This window comes from Lissotriton vulgaris, chromosome 2_1 (assembly GCF_964263255.1).
Source record: "Lissotriton vulgaris chromosome 2_1, aLisVul1.2, whole genome shotgun sequence".
NCBI lineage: Eukaryota > Metazoa > Chordata > Amphibia > Caudata > Salamandridae > Lissotriton > Lissotriton vulgaris.
The window spans coordinates 1682296681-1682319068 of record NC_141687.1 but is presented as its reverse complement, the minus strand read 5'-3'; the positions used below and the strand labels follow the sequence as shown (position 1 = coordinate 1682319068).

Below are 22388 nucleotides of genomic sequence, written 5' to 3'. Positions count from 1 at the left end.
GTGCAACAGGGTGTCCTTTTGACACCCTGGCACCCTTGAAATTGCAATCTCAATTTGCGATTCTCTAATTGAGAATTGCAAATTGAGAAAGTCTTCCTATTCATTCCTATGGGCCTCTAGGCCCACAGAAGTTAATGGGGAGGTATTCCTTAATTATGACTCGCAATTTGCGGGTCGCAATTAAGGAATTTTAAGAATTCGCTATTTTTTAACGAGTTCTTCATGCATAGCCTTTTGCTATTCCTTATTAGCAAAACCTTCTTTTTCACTAATAAGGAATCGCAAAATGGATGCGTGATGAATCTATAGGTATGTCCCTGTCTTTTTTTTGTATAGGAGGGTTTTGCAGAACCAGTAATTGGCCATGTGTGGTGCTCCACTACTGAACAGCAGTACATTTACAACTGTTTTGCATTATTTGGGTGCAGTAACTATAAAAGTGCTGTTTGTAAATAGCAATGGGCTTGCTCTTTTGTGTGTGGTTGCATGTTACTCCCTAAATGCATCTTTATCACTGCATTACTCATTATAGCCTAGACTATATATTATAGAGATAGCAGCCAGGAGTGTAGATATCAATAGTGCAATAAGTACAGTGGAACCAGACCACTAGGGTTCTTAATGGTCCTCTGCCCCTCAGTTATGGCTGTATTTCAGTACCTCACTTCTGTACAGGGTGCTGCAATTTTGCTTGTTTGCTTTTATGGCACATGGCATTCTTCCTACTCCACTGATAGCAACACAGATGCTCAATTTATTCAGGGATGTGGTTATTGTCAACTGTTGAAAAGACTTAGGCGTCCCCTCAAACAAGAAACCACACAGGTTGAGTATTTTACCCACAAATTAGCATGCCGTTCATTCCGGCGGGAAAGGTAAAGTTACAAGGTTCAAGATAATAATCTCTAAAAGCAGCCTTCACTCGAGACGGCCCATACCAGATCAGTGGAGGGACGTGTGGACTGACTGCCAGAGACCAGGAGCAGGGAGGCCGAATCTGTTAATTAAGAAAGAAAGTGGAGTTGACAAAAAAAGAAGCTTGGTAGCAACTCATCCTGAATATTGCGCCAGTTATCCAATTTTGAATGGGCCATTGAAGAAACCCATATGTAGGAAGACGGTGGCTCCCCCTGGCAGTCTAAGACAAAGCTTATTCAACCCAAATATCAGTGGGATCAAAAATTGAGAATTTTTCCGGAGATTATCATAATCCAAAGACTACATGGTGCAGAATTCAATTAAACTGTGTCCAGTGGGCGCCTTGCCCTATCTAAATTTAAAGAATCAGTCCTGAAGAAGGTTCAAATACAGGATACCGAAACGCCGCGTCGACTTGTGATTCTTGTTTTTAAAAATCTTTTTATGAAATGTATAATGATGTTTTTTTAAAACATTTTTGTATATTGTATCGTGAATATAAAATAAATGCATAACAGAGTTTTAATGAAATCTTTGGTGTGGTAAATATCTTTTCAATATCTCTTTGAACCATTATTAACTATGTTTGCTATGTAATTTATTTTTGATAAAAACTAATGCTTAGATTTGAAGTGAAAATATTTATGGTCAAAATGTGTTTAAGAAACACTCCCCTATATACATAATTCGCTGAAAACCTGGTCACTGCAACAATAGAATTCAGTTGATCCATAGACCTTGTCTCCCTGATTGAAGGCTGCTTTTAGAGATTATTATCTTGAACCTTGTAACTTTACCTTTCCCGCCGGAATGAACGGCATGCTAATTTGTGGGTAAAATACTCAACCTGTGTGGTTTCTTGTTTGAGGGGACGCCTAAGTCTTTTCAAGAGTTACTATTCCCCCCAGTCCCCAATCAGCTGTTGCGGGGTCCTCCTTTTTATCTGATAGTTATTGTCAACTGTCACAGTTGCAAGACTACTATTTTCCCCAGTTTCAAAATGGAGATTCAAGGAGTCAACATTGTTTTTACATAAGTGGAGAAAATGCTAAGAGACCTGTGCTTATTTATGAGATCCTTGCATCGCTGTTGCACCAACAGGGCTCTTATTTTCATTTATGAAGCCAAGCAAAGCGTGGCTTTGAGTGGCCTCATAAATCATGAGTAAGGCGACATAGCAAAAATCGATGCTTCACCTTAATCTGCACCCATGAGCTTTTCCATGGGCATTGCAGCGGGTTTTCCCACACAACACCCAGGGAATTTTGAAGCTTCCCCAGATCTGCATAGTGATGTAAACCAGGGGAAGCACCAAGACCCAGATGTACGACCATTCCCTTTTGTGTGTCGCAAATTGCGCCAAATTGCGATTCGCAAAAGTAAAAGTACAACTGTCTCAGACACTGTTAACGATTCTCAATGGGGTTGCAGATTGCATGCCTCAATAATATTCATGAGGCAAGCGCAATTTGCGACGCCATTGGGAATGGCTAGCACTCCCAGGGATGGCGTCCTGCTGGGGTCCTTAAAGGAAAACGGGATGCATTTAAAAAATAAAAATGAAACTTTTCAGTTTCATTTTTTAAAAGGCAGGTAGTGGTTCTAGGGAACCCTTCCCGTTTGAAAGTGGTTTACCATCTACTAGAAGTAGGTAGTAAACTGCAAGGGTTTTGCATCCACAAATGCGGTCGCAAAACTATAGTACATTGCATTGAGATGCGCTATAGGAAGGGACACCCCTTCCTAATGGGAACAGCCATGACAACGCGGGGATTACCCCACACTGCCATTACAACGCAGGGATTACAATGAAAGTCGTTACAACGACTTTCGCTGGAGGGCGCTGTTGGATGGGGAATAGTTTAATTTTCTATCCAACACCTTCCCTACTGTCTGGAGTTGGAATAGAAAATTAAACTATTCCACTATCCAGCCCCCTCCAGCGAAAGTCTTTGTAACAACTTTTGTTGTAATCCCCGCGTTGTAACGGCACCCGTGGTAATACCACGCGTTGTCATGACATACAACCCTTCCTAACAGCAAGAGTTGCAAATGCTATTCTGCAAGTCAATAACTCACAAAATAGCATTTGTACATGCCAGGACCCTTTTTTGCAGTCGCAAACGTGCTGATCTCCCGTTTGCGACTGCAAAAAACAGCCGTACATCTGGCCCCAAATCTGTACGCCTCCCAATGTGCGCGTAAGAAGGAGAAATATGTATTTTTCTCCTCGTTTCTTTCCTCTTTGCATGTGTGCTCCATTCTGCAGCCCACAAAGAAAGAGGAACATGCATCTTAGGATTGTTCTTGTGCAGGAGGGTGTACATCCAGCACAAAAAAATTCCTGCATGCAACGGAGGCCCCCTTGCATCATGGAGCAAGGATGTCTACATTGGTGCTAGGCTGCCAAAACGGCACCAGTGCGGGAAAAAAGGACAGAAATGCACTGCATTGCTTAAATATAATGCATTCCTGCCTCTTCACTTTGGCGAAGGGCATCACAGCAAGGTGCCTTGCTGCACTGCCCCACACCAAAATCCCATAAATATGCCCCTCTAACTTCAAATTTTCAGTGCAAATTTGTGCAATTCTCAAGTGAGTGACATAGAACTTCCTTGAATATAAATTGTCTTGTTTCTCCCTGAGGGTTAAGTTGGGAAATATTCCAAGCCACAGGTTAGGTTTCATGAGAGGTATTTGATCTCCAGAGAAATGGACATTCGTAAAGCACTAAGATGCAACTTGAGTAATGTAGACGTTAAGCTTTATATCCTCAAGAAACACTAGAACCGGACTTCTAGATATTGTCATTCCAATGAAAGCCTGGCTCAATAATTTCCCCTTGCCAGCACATAGGAAATGTACATTCTCTAGGACAGAGCCTTACAGAATGCCTTTACATCTGGAAACAGAAAGTTTGGATTAGAATGAATAGGACGATCCAAACCCTTATGAAAAATTAACAAACCCATATGAGGCTGAGGCAAGTCTGAAGTCTAGAATGCTGGTCCAAATTACTCTGCCAGTAAGAAAGTAAATTGAATGTAGCAGCACAGTCAGGTTGGAAGCACTATGTCCCGGTTTCCGAATTATGAGCGATGTTATCATCAGATTTGGCGTTACCACAGTAAAAATGTTTGGTCCCCACCCAGCAATTTTATCGACTTTGGAATGATGAAATGCTGAGTGCAAATGCCAGGATTCACATTTGAAATGTACAGGTTCTACACAGATAAACACAACTGGCAAACTAATTCTGACGAACGTACGCACACAGAAAGAAACATGCGGATCTATGGGGGTCATTACAATGGCGGATGGACATCATCCCTGGGATGGGGATCACCCACCTATAAGGCGGTGGTCCAACATACCAAATTATAATGCAGCCACCACCACAGCAGCTGCAAAAGGCTTTTTTTTTGCATTACTGTGGGTGCTGCTGGCTGTAGCACCCGCAGCAATGGAAAAAAGGCAGATTTTGCTTTTCCCTTCACTACGTTGCAGGCAACACGCGGTGCCTGCCACATGGTGCAGGGAAATGTGAAGGGGCACCATACGGCAAATACAAACTGCCTTGCCCTCAAAGGGCTCCCAAAGTCAACCTCCACCAGCCTTTCAAGGCGGGTGAACTGACATGAAAGGCTGGCCGGGATCCAGCATCCTAATTGGCGGGCAGTGCCTGCTAGGCACCGCCACCATTCTGAGGATGGGGGCGGTCTGGCAGGCAATTGTAATGATTGCTTCTTCTGGACCCCTGGCGGCTGGACTTTCCGCCCCCCAACGCACTGCCCGCCATCACAATCTGGCAGGAAGTAATTGGCCTCACAATGGCAGTGAACCCACCACTGACAACCTGGTGGTTGCGGGTTGACCGCCATCATAATCAGGCCCTATATGCTTATTCTAACTTTGACATTGTGACTAAGTGATAATTGTCATTAGCGCATACACAGAAAACAATGTGTGATACAGAGGCATAGCCTCAATAATCGCAGAACAAGATCACCCCTAACACTCAAAGTCCTGCCTGTAACCTGTTTGTTCCTGTCACCTAGTCTTAACCATTTTATTTTTAAAATATATATTTAAATGGATGAGGAAAATACAGTGTGGTGTCACATTAAAGACACATTGCAAATAAAGTGTTCAACACTTTACTTGAAATAGGCTATATACAATGATTCACTAATTCTCTCTTTAATTGTCATTTGAGGTGCTTTGCCTGGTCCAGGACAATAAGCCCCCAACGCAACCCCCTATTTGACGGCATGGGGCTGAGGTGAAAAAAAGCATAACTCCTCCTGGTTTGTGTACTTTATGTACTTGCACTCAAGTAATAATTTCAAATCACTGGTTAAGTTCTTTTAATACAAATTGTGACTCTTCATTAATGTATTACTATAATTTAGGCTAAAAAAACACAATGAATATATGTGTGGGTTCCCAGCAGTGCTCAATCTTTACAGACCAAAGAAGTATGCTAATAAAACTGGGAGTGGTGTCAAATTTAAACCAGAGGCATATTGTATAGATGTAGCTGAGGTCCACGCCATGGAATTCTAGGATTGGGCTCTTTAACTGACCACAACTAACAGTTAATTGGTCTTAAAAAGAGGAATATTGTTGTCTGCTGAAGTTTAAGCATTTGGATACACCACATATACTTAAGGCTTGATCAGAACACTAGGACCTATAGAAATTATTTGAGCGACAGAGAGGAATGGCAGTTAGCATCCAGATGCATGGGAGCCCTTGTCCTTAGAGGCAACTCTTGAGTTATAGACTCAAACAATTTCGTTTAAATAGTACAGTTTAGGGAATTAGAACTTCCACTGCACAACTCCAGTTATTAAGACATGTGAAGAATCATTGATTAAATGAATCAGACTTGGTGTGTCTGTGCTAAGATTCCTTTTGGGAATGTATTGAGGTGTCTGCTGTACCTACGAGTAGGTCTAGGAAAAATCAAAATTACACTGGGAAATGTGCAAAGTTCCAAAATTTCATGTTATGGTATTTTGCTAAATCTCTTGAAATTTGATATTACACATTTGTGCATACTTTTTGCGTGTGGAAGCCTGTTGTGCAGAGAAACTATCTTCCTGATATTATCTCATTTCTTTGTGTGCCAAATATGCCCTCACATGAAAAAAGTCACAATAGATAGTGACATGCCATATTTTGCTCCAAAAATATAATTTCACAAAATTTCAACTACATTTTGGGGTTCTGTGACAAATCAGTACTATTTACTTTTTTTTTAATCAATTGATTTTTAAAATGTCACCAAGTTGAAAAATTCCCAAAGTTTCAACAGTTTAAACTAAAAAAATCACAAAGAAGTAGTGGGATTTACCAACTCCTCCCATTCCTAATAATATGCACAAAGTTGTATATTTAAATTTCATCCCACATGTTCACTACAGCCCTAGATAATTACACAAAACATATCCAGAGTTCTGGGAGAGAATTATCAAATGTACATACCAAACAACAAATGTTTTTTAATGTATTTTAAGGAGTAGCAGAGGCAACAAGAGGCCTGCCATGCTGGCATGACATGACAGACATACAGCTGTTCCATAAGAGGCACTCACCAAGGACACCGGAGCAGGTTTGGTAAAAAATGCCCTCCACAAAATCAAATTTAGGGCCTGATTTAGAACTTGGTGAATGGGTTGCTGCATCACAATGGTGACTGATATCCTGTCTGCAAATATATAAATCCCATAGGATATAATGGGATTTATATTTCAGCGGGCAGGATATCTATTACCATTGTGACAGAGTAACCCCTCAGTTGAGATGGAAATCAGGCCCTTAGCCTTTGGCACAGGGACTGACTCCTCACCACCACACTCTAAATATTGGTGTTTGTTTTTTCCTTTTGAAATTCATATGTTGGTTTCACCTACTACCAAAGCAATTAGTCGAGCCAAAAAGCAAACATTATTTTGAGGCAAGCTCCTACAGCCTTAGTCAATTATTTAAACATCAATTGAACAAAAAGGAGTTATAAACCCAAAATATATTTGTATTCACCAAGTAATTTAATGTACTAAATTTGGTGAAAGCTCAACAAATATTCAAGTGGTAACAATTGGAAGAAGGTTGCTCCAAAGGGAAGCGTGATGGTGGGAGGAGAAGTGCTCAGTGGTGTTGCGTGAAAAGAGGGGAAGGATTCAGTGGCATAGAAGAAAAAGAAATGCGTATTTTAGAATGCAATACAAACGGTTGTCATTCACCATCATTTGCAGCCTAGCTACACATCTATTTATCAACAGTATGAATTTAATTTACAAATACAGAAATAAATTCCAGTTTAGCACGATAAGGGACACAAAAAGGTGAGTCTAGGCTTATCCAAGGGCGTTGATGTTTCGATTCGACTTAGGGCACAAGGGGGGGTTCGCAGCCTCGGCCGTGCAGATCTTCTTCAGGACAGTGGGGGGTTTGGAGCAACCGGGAAAGGGTGACTAAATTGCCTATGGGAATAAAAGAAATGTCTGTTGCTGTTTATCAAAAGGCACATCAGTGATCAGTGCGCAGGGTGAAAATGAAATCAAGGCTTACCCTCCGTGTCAAGTGAAGAGCCACAAAGATATTCATCAAGTCATGTTCAAAGGTTTACTTCTTGCAAAACACAGGGTAGCCTGAAGTGGTACTCCCTAGGGTAATATCAACTTTGGATGAAAAGGGATAATGCCTTCAGTCCTTAAGGGGCAACAGGGATGCGATCTTATAAAGGTAAACAGTTCTATTCTGACAAGACATACCTTAATTTAGTGCTTGATAGTCACTTTGAAGTTAAGGATTCGCCGGCATGATTCACGTATGATTCACGATCTGGACGATCGGCGGTCTGAAAATAAACACATGGGAGCTTATAAACCGCCGTGATTTATGGCAGGCGGCGGTAGAGAATATACAGTAACGCCGTACGTATTGGAGTTAATTACCTGGAAAGGCAGCAGTCCGTGACCGTGCAGTCTCCCTGTCTCAAGTGGAGTGAACGCGGCCCCTACCAGAGGTACATTAAATAACCGGAGCAGCAGGAAACATCAGTGCGGACGTGCGCTAAAGGCCAGAGTTGAAAGACTCGTAGGCCATGCGTCAGGTACCAGAGAGGGGGAGGAAAGTTCACATGGCTTGGGGATGTTAAAAACCAATGAAATTGGCACGCGTAACATGGGTATTATAACACGTGTTCAAAATGCCGAGCAGAATGTGCAATATAAATAATTAACAGTTCCATAGTCACAGACTTATTTGACTTCGATGAAGTCTTTAGCATCGAACAAATGAAATTGGCACGTGTAACATGGGTATTATAACAAGGCATATGAGTGTTCAAATTGGCGAGCAGAATGTGCAATATAAATTGACACACATAATTAACAGTTCCGTAGTTACAGACGTATTCAGCATCGATGAAGTCTACATTTAAGAATATTTAGGTGACTGAAAAAAGACAGTCAGGAAAAATAAAACAGTGCACAGTATATACAGTGTGGAACAACAGGCCAATTTTTAGGTGATGTTAACAATTAAAATAGCGCAAAAGCATTACATAGTAAATGGGAACATATTGATTAATGAACACTATGCACAGGTGCTTGATTATCATATCTAGTCAATATAAGTGCACAATATATATAGTAAAAATTGCGAATAAGCACGGCCACAAGGAAACCAGTTGGTTGGTACTGGTAAAGCTAGTGTAAGTTGCATGAGCACTGCTCCTTGCATGTTAATTACATATGTGTGTACAACCGGTAATTACAGTGGCTGCTCCAGAATCCATAAAGAGTCCAAACTAGTGATTGGTCAGAGGTAATGACCATGCAACCTAGTATCTGATAATGATGTATATGATGGACTATATCCGCTGGATGGTTGAGCCATTAGGACTATCCACTAGCCAGTGGATGGAGCATTACGAAAGAGGTTGACTCAAGTATCTGTTAGAGGTTATTCATAACGGATACCTGTCTATTAATCTCTTCGGATTCATTCAGGCTGCGTGTGATGGTGTCAAGGGAGTGTATCCACCTACACTCACGTTTACTGAGTATGCTAGCAAAATCCCCGCTTCTGGGGTTGGGTTTAACTTTCTCTATGACCCACCACCTAAGGCTATCTGGAGTATGGTCAAAGGTGGAGAAATGGTCAACCAAGGGGGCACCCTGTACTAGGCATTCGATGCGACTACAGTGTTGTAGTATCCGGCACTTTATTTTCTGCGTGGTTTGTCCTATATACAGAAAAACACATGACGGAACGGTTCCGTCATGAGCATCGGTCGAGCTGTGCTTATGACGGAACCGTTCCGTCATGACCACGCCCGGTTCTATTAGAGCCCAGCACCGGGGGGGAATCGGCGCCACACAGAAGGGGCTAAGCGGGCGACTATCAGAGGTGAAGTGGGGGGTGAAAACAGCCTGAGTCCGATTGGAAAGGAAAGAGGACAGCCAGTCCAGTACCTTGCCTTGAATGCCTTTAGACCGGAGACGATCAAGCAGGACAGGGTGAGAGACGGTGTCGAATGCTGCCGACAAGTCAAGCAGCACCAACACCGCCCTCGAGCCCCCGTCCAGCCTCCATCGCACAGAATCAGCCATCTCTATCAAGGCGGACTCTGTGCTGTGGCCTGGTCTAAACCCATGTTGTGAGTCGTGTAGAAGGCCATGGGTTTCAAAAAAGCCTGCTAGTTGCTGATGTACCAGCTTGGCAGGGGCGGGCAGCAAGGAGATGGGCCTGTAGTTGGCGGGTTCATCTGGGTCTGCACTGGCTTTCTTTAGAATTGGAACCAGTTTGGCATGTTTCCAGGAATCTGGAAAGATACCTGTCTTGAGAGAGTTGTTCCATATGCCGTTTAGCGTAGGATTAAGAAGCGGGGCCAGAGTTTTGTATTGCCTGGCCGGCCATGGATTGGCTGGTGAGCCAGATCTACATTTTTGAAGTTCTGCCAGAGAACGGTCAAGGGTGATCTCATCAAAGTCCGAGAACACTGGTGTGGAATCAGAGTGGACAACCGGTTTTTCAGTGGTGCCTAGATGGTTGTTACAAGAAAAGGAGTCGTAGATGGTTGCATTTTTTTCCTCAAAATAATCAGAGAGGCGGGTGCAGAGGGATTGTGATACCGGGGATTGGCGTTTGAGAGCCATGGGGTCAGTAAAAGCTCTAACTGTATTACAAATTTCTCTTGTGGAACCTTGTGCTTTATTTATTCTCTCCTCTAAATAATTTCTTTTGTGATCAATTATTTTCTTCCGATAGTCTTTAAGAGCATTTTTATGTTTGAGTTTACTTTCAAGGGAGTAGGAGAGTCTCAATTTGCATGCGGATTTACTCTTACGGAGTTCATCTGAGTACCAGGGTGAGGAGGGGGCAGCGCGAAAAGTTTTTATAGGCCTAATGGGGGCGATGAAATCAATAGCGGAAGATCTCCAGCTATTGAAGTTAATAAGTCTGGTGTCCAAATCCGGACCATCCATAGGGGCAGTAGTGGAGAGATGAGTAGCTATACTGTCCAGAAAGATCTTACTGCAGTTGCGGCCAACCGTCTTGGCCGGTAACATGGGTGAATGGAAAAGGGAATAAAAAAATGGTCTGACCAAATCACTGGGTAGGGATCGTTAATGGAAATATCCGTCACGTTGGAACAGATGAGGTCAAGTGTATGACTGGCCTTATGAGTAGGGCAGGATATCAGTTGAATAAATCTGCCGTCTGTTAGGCTAGAAAGAAAATTAGAACTAATTGGGTCAGAATCATTCTCCGCATGAATGTTAAAATCACCGAGCAAGGTGAAGTTCGCATAGCGGGAGCTGGCCTGGAGCACAAAGTCCAGAAGGACCGGGAGAAAGGATGTCTTAGATTTTGGAGAGCGGTATACTAACAAACCAGAGAATGTGATATTAGAAGCCAGTTTGATACAAAATGGTAATGCTTCTATGGATTCAATTTGGGTAAAAGGGAAGGAAGAGATAGTCCATTGAGCCCTATAGACAATAGCGACACCTCCACCATGATTGTGGCTCTGTCTGTTGGCGCATAAAATATTATAATCAGGGGGAATTGCCAGACACAGGCCTGGATTATATTCCTCCCCGAGCCAGGTTTCTATCAGGAAGAGAAGATCCCACTTATTGTCCATCAGGGTCAGGGCTATGTCTAGAGAATGTTTAACCAAATAGTGACAATTAATCAGTCCCGCCTTGAGAATCAAGTTTTTACTAGCTGGGGCGGGCTGAGCAGGCACTTTCAGGAGAGGGCAACGAGTCTCTAATTTATCTATTTCCCTTCCCGAGTTACAAGGGAGGCACGGATAGAATGAGGTCAAAAGGTCTGGTGGCAAAGTGTCCCCAATAGTACAGTGGGTCGGCTTTAGTTTGAGCAGAGTCTCCCTTCCATATGTGATGGAGGTTAGTGAACCATCACCGGCACCGGCGGTGCTTCTGGCCACAGCCGCATCTTGGTCGCGGACGGGCGCAGACGGGCAGGACTCTGGCACGACTCCGGCATCGATCCGGCGCGTCCGCTGTACGCGTCCGCTGTGCGGAGGCATGACCGTTTCCTTTTATGTGGCACCTGGACCGCGTCAGAACGCTTCCACCCACCCAATATGGCCGCTATGTTGCTTCGCCTGCCCAGGACCTGCCGACTCAGCATCTATGCTCAGCTGAGGGTGGCCCGGGTAGCGAAGGAAATGAGGGCTGATGGTAACAGGTATAACAAAGCTTAGCGAATCAAGCTGGGGTGCCGGGATAAATGAGCAAGGTGAGGCAACACAGTAAGAGGATAATAACACAGCAATAGGGGTGGGGGACGAACAAGTAAAAAGATTTTCAAGTCAACTGATGATACTGGTTCAAAGCTTATTAAATCAAGCTGATATTACGGATAAAAATACACAAAGTAAGCGATACAGCAACCTCCCGGCTTCCGCCTCAGGAGGGAAATTAGTCACACAGCAGAGTCTCGAGCCGGCTGGGAATTGCTCCTTTTATGGGGCAACTGGACCGCGTCAGAACGCTTCCACCCACCCAATATGGCCGCTATGTTGCTTTGCCTGCCCGGGACCTGCCGACTCAGCGTCTATGCTCAGCTGAGGGTGGCCAGGGTAGCGAAGGAAATGGGGGCAGATGGTAACAGGTATAACAAAGCTTAGTGAATCAAGCTGCGTTGCCGGGATAAATGAGCAAGGTGAGGCAACACAGTAAGAAGATAATACCACAGCAATAGGGGTGGGGGACGAACAAGTAAAAAGATTTTCAAGTCAAGCTGATGATACAGGTTAAAAGCTTATTAAATCAAGTTGATATTACGGTTAAAAATACACAAAGTAAGCAATACAGCAACCTCCCGGCTTCCGCCTCAGGAGGGAAATTAGTCACACAGCAGACCATACTCCGAATAGCCTTAGGTGGTGGGTCATAGAGAAAGTTAAACCCAACCCCAGAGGCGGTGATTTTCCTAGCATACTCAGTAAACGTGAGTGTAGGTGGATACACACCCTTGACACATCACATGCGGCCTGAATGAATCCGAAGATATTAACAGACAGGTATCCGTTATGAATAACAACTAACAGATACTTGAGTCAACCTCTTTTGTATTGCTCTATCCACTGGCTAGTGGATAGTCCTAATGGCTCAACCATCCAGCGGACATAGTCCATCATATACATCAATATCAGATGCTAGGTTGCATGGTCATTACCTCTGACCAATCACTAGTTTGGACTCTTTATGGATTCTGGAGCAGCCACTGTAATTACCGGTTGTACACACATATGCAATTAGCAATCAAGGAGCAGTGCTCATGCAACTTACACTAGCTTTACCAGTACCAACCAACTGTTTTCCTTGTGGCCGTGCTTATTCACAAGTTTTTACTATATATATTGTGCACTTATATTGACTAGATCTGATAATCAGGCACCTGTGCATATTGTTCGCTAATTCAATATGTTCCCATTTACTACATGATGGTTTTGCGCTGTTTTAATTGTTAACATCACCTATAAATGGGCCCGTTGTTCCACACTGTATGTACTGTGCACTGTTTTTATTTTTCCTGACTGTCTTTTTTTAGTCACATAAATATTCCTAAATGTGGACTTCATCGATGTCAAATACGTCTGTAACTATGGAACTGTTAATTATTTATATTGCACATTCTGCTCGGCATTTTGAACATGTGTTATAATACCAATGTTACGCGTGCCAATTTTATTGGTTTTTAACTCCCCAAGCCATGTGAACTTTCCGCCCTCTCCCCGGTACCTGAAGCATGGCCTACGAGTCTTTCAACTCTAGCCTTTAGCGCACGTCCGCACTGATGTTTCCCGCGGCTCCAGTTATTTAATGCACCTCCGGTCGGGCGGCGTTTACTCCACCTGTGACAGGGAGAATGCACGGTCACGGACTGCTGCCTTTCCAGGCAATTAACTCCAATACCCACAGTGTTACTGTATATTCTCTACCGCTGCCTGCCATAAATCAATGGCGGTTTCTAAGCTCCCATGTGTTTATTTTCAGACCGCTGATCGCCCAGATCGTGAATCATACGTGAATCATGCCAGCGAATCCTTAATTTCAAAGTGACTATCAAGCACTAAATTGAGGTATGTCTTGTCAGAATAGAACTGTTTACCTTTATAAGATCGCATCCCTGTTGCCCCTTAAAGACTGAAGGCATTATCCCTTTTCGTCCACAGTTGATATTACTCTAGGGAGTACCACTTTAGGCTACCCCGAGTTCTGCAAGAAGTAAACCATTGAACATGACTACATAAATATCTTTGTGGCTCTTCACTTGACACGGAGGGTAAGCCTTGATTTCATTTTCACCCTGTGCAATGATCACTGATGCACCTTTTGATAAACAGTAACAGACCTTTCCTTTATTCCCATAGGCAATTTATTCTCCCATTCCCAGTGGCCCCGTACCCCCCACTGTCCTGAAGCAGTTCCGCACGGCCGAGGCTGCGAACCCCCCTTGTGCCCTAAGTCGGATCGAAATGTCGACGCCCTTGGATAAGCCTAGACTCACCTTTTTGTGTCCCTTATCGTGTTAAACTAGAATTTATTTCTGTATTTGTAAATGAAATTCATACTGTTGATAAATAGATGTGTAGCTAGGCTGCATATGATGGTGAATGACAACAGTTTGTATTGCATTCTAAAATACGCAATTCTTTTTCTTCTATGCCACTGAATCCTTCCCCTCTTTTCACGGAACAACACTGAGCACTTCTCTTCCCACCAGCACGTTAGCCTTTGGAGCAACCTTCTTCCAACTGTTAACTCTTGAATATTTGTCGAGCTTTCACCAAATTTAGTACATTAAATTACTTGGTGAATACAAATATATTTTGGGTTTGTTGTCTGTTTATCTCTCCTTTTTGTTCAATTGATGTTTAAATAATTGACTAAGGCTGTAGGAGCTTGCCTCAAAATAATTTTTGCTTTTTGGCCCCTTTGGAAATATAGGAATTGAGGTGAACTTTGTCATTTGACTAATTGCTTTTGTGAATAGGGTTCTAGGACCTTTGTCTTTTATATCACTTAATACCCAGGTCCAGGACCAACCTTGGGTCAACCCCATTTTTTTAAATGTTCACCTACTACCAGCATATAGCATGGGTCAATAGGTCAGCCTATTTGAGTCACGAGTTAAATTCATCTTAAATTACTGCATTTTGCTCTTTCACAAGGAGTGCATCCCCACAAAAGGAGTTCCAGTTAGCAGCTGTGATAGCAGGATGCCTTTGAAGTGAGCACAGGGCACGTCAGCTTTATCATTTCTTGTGTCCTGACAATGCTGATATAAATGTATCTTGCAATGGTCTCTGTTTATCTGACTAATCAGACCCTCCAGGATTTTGTGATTTGCAAAATAATCGCAAAATCATAATTTTTGTAAAAAGCAGTGCATTTTACAACAGTGTTCGAGAAAGTAGCACAAATTGATGAATGAGACTGGTGAAATAGGGTTGGAGAGATTATACATTGCAGCCGTGAGGTGGCACCCTAACACAGTCTCTTAGGAAGAACATTTCTGCAGGCTCAATGTTGCTGCTGACCAGGGGTCTCAGATTGGCGTCTGCAGTGATGCATTCTGCGGTCCCACGTACTTTAGCAACAGGGGGGTGGATTTACAAGGTCTGGCGCATCTAAGCAAATCAGCAGGGATGCGTCTGAAAACTTGCAACATGCAAAACTGCCCTTGCGCCACCACAAATGTGCCACATTTGTTATGCGGCGCACCATGGCGCGCGGATAGGCAGATGCATGTCGTATCTGCCAGCGTGAGCTTGGCGCAGTGCTGGAGTCTAGTCGTGGGCGCGACGCAACTCCAGCACTGTTCCAACCCGGCCTATCTCTAACATGTTGCATCACGCCTTACGCCTGCTTCAAGCAGGCACAAGGATTTGTCGCGGGGGTGTCAGAAAGGTGACGGAGTGAAATCTTGTAGATTTCACTCAGGCACTTTTCCAAGGCTTTCCTTCGATGGACCGGCCACACGGCGACGGTACGCCCACATTATACCTGACGCAGGTATAATGTGGCATTGGGATTTACGGCGTGACGCATCTCCCTAGATGCATATTGTTGTAAATCCGTCGCAGCATAGCGTTTGCTTTACGCCACCTCTGCGTCACGAAATGATTCAGCGGCGAGACAAAAGCGTCGCAAGTGCCTTGTATAACTGCCCCCTGGTCTCTGGCTTTCCATGCTGCGGGCATTCTGGGCAGGGGGATGGTCTTTGGCATTCTGCTCGTCTCTGCAAGAGCAGAAAGTCCATTGCAACCCTTGAAAGCTCTGGATTCCGCACCACCGGAGGGGGGGGGCGAGGGCAGCTGTGACACTCGTCCTTTGCCGGGGGCAAAGAGATCAAGGTCAGGCACGTGACAGGCAAACACAGAGGAGCAGCAAAAATTCTAATACACTGACCATCCTCCAAAAATATACTAGGGAAAGTATTTTTAACAATTTATTTGAAGCTGTGGAGATCCTGCCGCATGACCCCAGCATCAGAGTGCTGACTGTAAAAAGTGAAATGAGATGGGACTTCTGTTCAGGCGCTAATTTTAAAGAATGGGCATGGATGTGCAACGAAGAAGTAGGACATTTTATTTTCAGAGGCTCAGAAAATGATTCAATGAGATTGCTGGGGCAAAATATCTCTAGTGACATCTGTGGAAATATCCAGGAGGCACATATCTTACAGTTCTCCCACTCTATTTACAGTCATGGAAGCTCTTGTGGAGCCTCCACGGGCTTCAACGTCAAAGAACACGTCAAGCTACTTCTGCACACAGGGTCCTCTATAAAAGTGTCTGCTATGCGCACCTCAACACACCTCAACCTCTCCTTGGCACTGTTGGCACTGTGTAAGAAAAGCAAGTCCCTTTTTAGTGCCACTGTGCTATTTACTATTTACCTCTAGTACAGGCTTTTCTGAGTAAATGACTGATTGCAGAAGTGTCAAAACATTATGGGAAAATTGAATGTATCCTCAAATTACCGCAGTGGGGAAATTTGTGTGTCAATTTCATGGCCTAGTAAGCACCTCAGAAATCCTCAATTTGATGACTACGCCGTCAGAGTTACCTACAACTACACAGGTCATCAAAATGCTAGTGTTGGCTGAATGGATGTTGGTATATTGCACTATTAAAAGTCCAAAACCTAGATCCACGCACACATCGTTTAGTGTACTGTTTGGGACTACGAAATGGCCTGTCCTTTACAAAAAAATCTTCACAAATGGATACTTGTGTGAAATAACAAATTCAGGCCAGATTTCCTCTCACAAGAGCCACTTGATACTCGTGACTGTTTATTGCAAAGCTCACAGAAACATCTCATAACTGCAGTTCTTTTTTGGCATGCTTTGTTGAAGTGTCCCCAGTATCAATGCACTTGTGTGTAAACTGGGTGATTGGAATATATAGAGCAAAGCAATAATGGTAACCTTGGAGCACGGAATTCTGTGGTTGAGCGCCAGCTCCACAAAAACCTTCTGATCCTGATCAATCTTTCTTCACTTGTTACTGTTGAGCTGGCTTTCTGCCAAATGTTGACAAGTTGATAGTATACGATCACTCTATGGAAACTCACACTGAGACCTTAGGCATGCTAGAAGTGCTTCAGTTTAAGATGGTGTACTGAGCACATCATCTCACCTACATGCAGTGGAAATGGTGCGGCCTGGGTGAGGGTATCAAAAATGCTAGGAAACACAGATACATATCCCTGTCTAGGCCTCTCTTTAGGTAGCTGTCAGTAAAGACTGCTGACAACTGGAGATCAGTACAGAAGCAACATAGGGGCATATTACCAAGCAATAGCGATAATTATCACACCTCACTCCTGGATCAGCAAAACTGAACCTCGTGTCATTGACTGCAAGCTTAAAAGCCTTTCAACACAAAGGAATTAGCTGTTGGAGATGTCACTTTTATTAACATATAATGGTATTCACAAAAGTATTTAGAAGTAATGGAAGATTTACTACAGGAATACTCTTTTATGGTACAGGAAGTTTTACTGCAGGATTACTCTTTTATGTACTCTTACATGCTTTTGTGAATCGACTCCAAAACGAACATTACTTGTTAATAAAAGAGGAAAAAAGGCACAGTCTGTTTGCTCTATTTGTATATAGATATTGCCTGAATAATGCTATTTTATTCCCATTTTACATAGTTTCTGGCTAATTTACAAAGGCAGGTAAGAGTACGTGAAAGAGTACTACCCGAGTATTGCTTCACATACTCCGAAATTCCTTTGTGAATAGGCCCCTATATGTGAAGAATCACAGATGCTATGAACATAGATGAAGACCAAGATATTCAGTTATATGATCATTTATAAGCTATATGACAATTTTTTCCCCATTGAAAGAGTACATAATTAATTAATTGTCTATATGTATTTTGACTTAATTGTACAATCTGTCATTGTATTTTTGCGAACTGTTGCCGCAATCTTCACTTTCTTTCTTGTTGTCTGCATTTTGCCCCGCTTAAACAGATATGGTGTGAATGTCAAAAGATGCACGTTGTTTTCAATAGAGAAGACTTTGTCGTTGGTTGTAGAATCTCGCTCCCTGGAGAGCTATGAATATTAACCATACCATGTTTGTGTTGCAGGCCTGAACCCCATACCTAGCCGGTGAAAAAGATGAAGGCGCTTCTGGGCATAGTACTGCTGCTCGAATGCTTCAATGGGGCACACCTTCAGATGAGTGAGTAGCTGTCGGGCCTCAGTTTATCCTCAAGGTGCCCTTGACTCTCAGAAAACCCTTAGCATGCATTCAGTGTGTATTCAGACCTCAGTGTGCCCTCAAGCCTCACTGTGCATGCAGTACGGCATGATGCCCTAAGACATGCGCCAGCAGATCTTAGTGGACTCTCAGCACACTGGTGTTTCTCACCCTGCGCCCTCTGCACACTGGATGCCCTCAGTTCAGAGATGCCTTTGACCCTCAGTGAAACCTGAGGGCTCAATGTGCCTTTTGCATTCATTGGTGGATACTTTTAACAAGCAAGTGACGTGTTCCACCGCACTCACTCACTGTGCTGCATGGGGAATGGTGGTTTTCTGCCCCAAGTTTCACAACAGCACTCTATAGCAGAGATTCCATCATAAGCTTCTGCTCCTGATTGGACAGCCCAAGGTTGCTGCAGATTCCTTTGTTGAGAAAATCACCATCATCCATCCCATCTCACAGTTCACTGAGGCTGAACAAAATGAACAATTGTTGTGAAGGAAAAGGGAAACTTACGGGGTGGCAGGAACATGTTTAAGTTGTCTATCTTTAACTAAAATTATCAGGGGCTTCATCATGATCCCATTCTGCAGCATATATATTAACTCAAAAAACCTGTTAGTGCGCGTGCTGCTAACATCAGAGCTGGAAAACTCAAGGACAAAGTTAGCTTGATCAAGTTTTATACTTTATGGTAAATGTGGCAGCAACGGAGTAGTTGTGATAATGAAATCTCAGGAACAGTAGGAAGTTGGATGAGGGTTCAGAGGACGCCAAGTTCAACACAACTGGGCCTGCACCATGAAAGGGACACAATGATGTTGGTTGCTAGGTTTAAACTCTACTATTATTTCCAGACTCAGAAACAGGACATTCAGGAAGTTGAAACTAGTTTAGTCAATCATTTAAAGTAGTACTTTTGTCCACCACTGGGTTATGGTGGGCTTATATGCCCCTTACTGGGCAGTAGAGCTGTACACGGGGCAGGCTGTGAATGAATGAGTATTGAATTTATAAAGCGCTAAACTTACCCCCAAGGACATCAAGGCGCTATTATGGAACTAGTGGGCAGACAAGCTGGCATGCTTATACTGAGATATGCGAGAAAAGCCAGGTTTTCAAGGCTTTATGGAAGAGCGAATGTGACACCTAACCCGAAAGCTCTTCCGGGAGGGAGTTCCAGAACTGTGCAGCAACAGTCGAGAATGCTCTATCTCCCCATCTAACCTTGTTAAACCTTAGTACTATTAACAGATTCTTATCTACAGACCGGAGCTGTCTATGAGAATGCAGGAGAATGCAGTGCAATCCCACCTAAAACACAATTGTTAAGTGTCTCCATCATCATACTACTGCCATGATGCTGTGGTCCTTTATGTTCACCCTACTAGGCTGATCTGTTCGTCCTCATGGCTTCATGGAACATGTGCTGCTCGAGGGGGCCTGCCATGCTCAGTCTGCTTGGCTTTGGTCCTGCCTCTCTCAAGCAAAATAACTCATCTCTGCTCACGGCATTCTAACGCCTCCTCTCAGGAGCAGGCATTGATGTCTGCGTTGTCCTTCAGTCCTTGATTTATTCCCATCTTTAAAACCAACAATGACACAGTCCTCTAGCTTGGCTCTTGTTGTTACAGCTGATGCAGCAACACACACCTATATGTCTCCTTGGGAGGTGGGGAGTGGAGGGCAGTACTTATCTGATCCCACAAGCGCTGCTGGAAAGTCTGAGCCTATTTCATTGAAGTGCTTAGGTAAAAATCCAATCCCAAAGTCAAAGTAAGCAGAAAGTGTTTATAAATTTAACTAGGCCTTCGGCAATGTCTACAGGAGAGTGAAACCCTTCTTTTGGCTTGGAAGGCTGATTTTCAGACATCCTAACTGCAGTAAAACGGTAGCCAGTGAGAACAAAAATCCTCTACACACAGTAGGGAAACAGATATCTCCAGAGTTAAAGGATAGAGAAACTGGACTGCAGGAGACCTGCCTTAACACTAATGCAAAGGACCTCCATCTTGTTCTGCTTTGGCCATTATCTCAAGGAATGCACCATTCATTGGACGTCAGCCCATATCACATGCAATTCATGCACACAGACCACAGTCACAGCGATGTAGAGGGGCTCAGATACAGGAGGCTGTTTCGAACAGATTTTCTCAAGAGCTTCAACACTTTTCTCAGGGATTAAAGTTACAAAGCAGAGGTTTTCGCATAGCAAATTAGCCCCCACCAACTGCCAGTGCCCAACAGCCTTGTGAGGGGCACTAGATATCCTCGCCTGTGGGTGAGATATGGGTCGGGTGCACCTCCAGTCCAGCTGAGCTTAGTAGTCAGCAGAGGGAGCTCAGAAATACCCTGAGGGACGGCATTGGTCTTAAAGGACCCCGGAGAAAAGTAGGGAGGCAAGGAAGAAAAGGGGCAATGGGCAGGGTGGCTCAAGTGTCTCTACATTGGTGCTTACATTTGGTGACAGAAAGCTCCGTATACTGCCTGCCAGGAGCAGTCCTGTTATTTCTGACGTGAGTCCCAACGTGCTTCCTTTGAGGGTTCCCATATTCGTATTGAACGTACGTGTACTGCCTATCAGTAATGTATTTGCTCTGCCTGTCAGCAGTCTGAAGGTGCTACCTGTCAGGAATCTCCTGGTCACGCTGTCTATAATCTCCAAACACTGTCAGTAATGTATGCTGCCAGGAGTCTGCACGCTTCCTGGCGAGACCCTTCCTCTGGTGCCTGCCAAGGGTTTTCATGTCTTTCCTGTCAAGAAGCTCCTTGTGTTTCCTCTATCTGTGTTATTGTATTTAGAAATTCCTTATGTTCCTGTCAGTAGCGTCCATTTTGTTTCCTACCTGGATCCTCCATGTCGTCAGTGGTCTCTATGTGCTTGCTGTCTGGCGCCTCTACGCACGTCCTGTCAGTTATAATCATGTACTTTCTACCTAGAGCCTCCATGTTCTTCCAGTTGTGCTCTTCATTTGCTCTGTCTGTATCTTACAAGTCCATTCTGTCGGGTACTTTCTTATGGTTTCGTTTAGGTGTCTTCGTGTGGTGCCTGTCAGGAGATTCCATTTTTTTGCCAGATATTTTCATGTTCTGTCTGCCATAAGTCTTTAAATGTTTCCTGTCAGGGTCTTCAGTGTGCTCAATGCCAGAGCGATCCTTGCTGTCTGGAGCCTTTGTGTGCTTCTTGGCGGAAGTTTCTCTTACTGCTTCCGGTTACCACTCAAAATGGAAGGTGCAGATGAAATCCGTCAAGGACCTTGCTTGCTCTTTGTTGGAAGTCCTAACTAATATCTCCTGGAGAGTGTCCCTTGTCTTGTTTTTAAGTTGGTCTGGTGTGAGGGGAGTAAAGAGTCAAATATCCGTCACAAGTAACGTCTGTCCTCTCTCCTTTCTACAGTGGCCCAGAGTGCAGCGTTCTGCAACCTAGTCGATGGCAACTTCATACCGAGGACTGGGTATGGAGTTTGTAGCTGCAAAACTGGCTCCGTAGGTGATGGTTTCACCTGCTCCAAGATAGCGTTGTGTAAACTGGACACCTGCTGCATGCCTGGCTACAAATGGAATACTGCAGTCTCCCCCAAGGCCTGCACCACTATTAACCAGTGCCCATCGACCGATCCACTGGTGAACGTGTGCGCCCCACCCACCACCTGCAACGAAATCAACGGGCTGTACACCTGCATCAATAACAAGATGGCGGCATGTGTCAATGGGGTCCCCTGCAGTGATCCTCAGCAGGATTGCCTCCGGGCAACCCCGACTGGGGCCTTACAGTGCGCCGACCCGTGCGACTATTATGGCACAGTGGATGGCACAACCAGGCTGAGCAGCACTGACTCCAAGGGAAGATTCCCCACCGATCGCTACATGTATGGCTGGAACCGGTACGTCGGGAGCAAAGGGGTGATGATGAAGGAGGGCTGCCTAGACACAGGCCTTAAATGTGGCTCTGGTGAGCCCTTCACCCTAAAGGAAGCTCACCCCACGGTGGCAGAAGGGATCAAGTCAGTACGTCTTCAAACGAACACGGCTACTGGATGTTTACTGAGCGGCTCCATCTGGATCAAGGCCTGTCCGAGGGGTTACTATGTATACAAGTTCACTGGCTCCCCCACATTTGAGGTCTTCTGCACAGGTAGGAGCTATGAGCCCAAAGCTCACCGCTATTTAATCTTTTCCTC

General features: G+C 44.1%; 1 protein-coding gene and 1 pseudogene across 1 annotated transcript in view; both read left to right on the top strand.

The window, feature by feature from the left end:
• Nucleotides 1-22388, top strand: part of LOC147733087 (uromodulin-like) — a 341372-nt gene that overhangs the window by 75714 nt on the left and 243270 nt on the right. Inside the window, exons 3-4 of the mRNA XM_086958926.1 lie at nt 18089-18183; nt 21605-22342. Coding sequence (XP_086815052.1) covers nt 18120-18183; nt 21605-22342 — 802 coding nt within the window. The 5' untranslated portion in view covers nt 18089-18119. The remainder of the gene's footprint in view (nt 1-18088; nt 18184-21604; nt 22343-22388) is intronic.
• On the top strand, nt 14991-16121 carry LOC147733088 (enoyl-CoA hydratase domain-containing protein 2, mitochondrial-like; annotated as a pseudogene).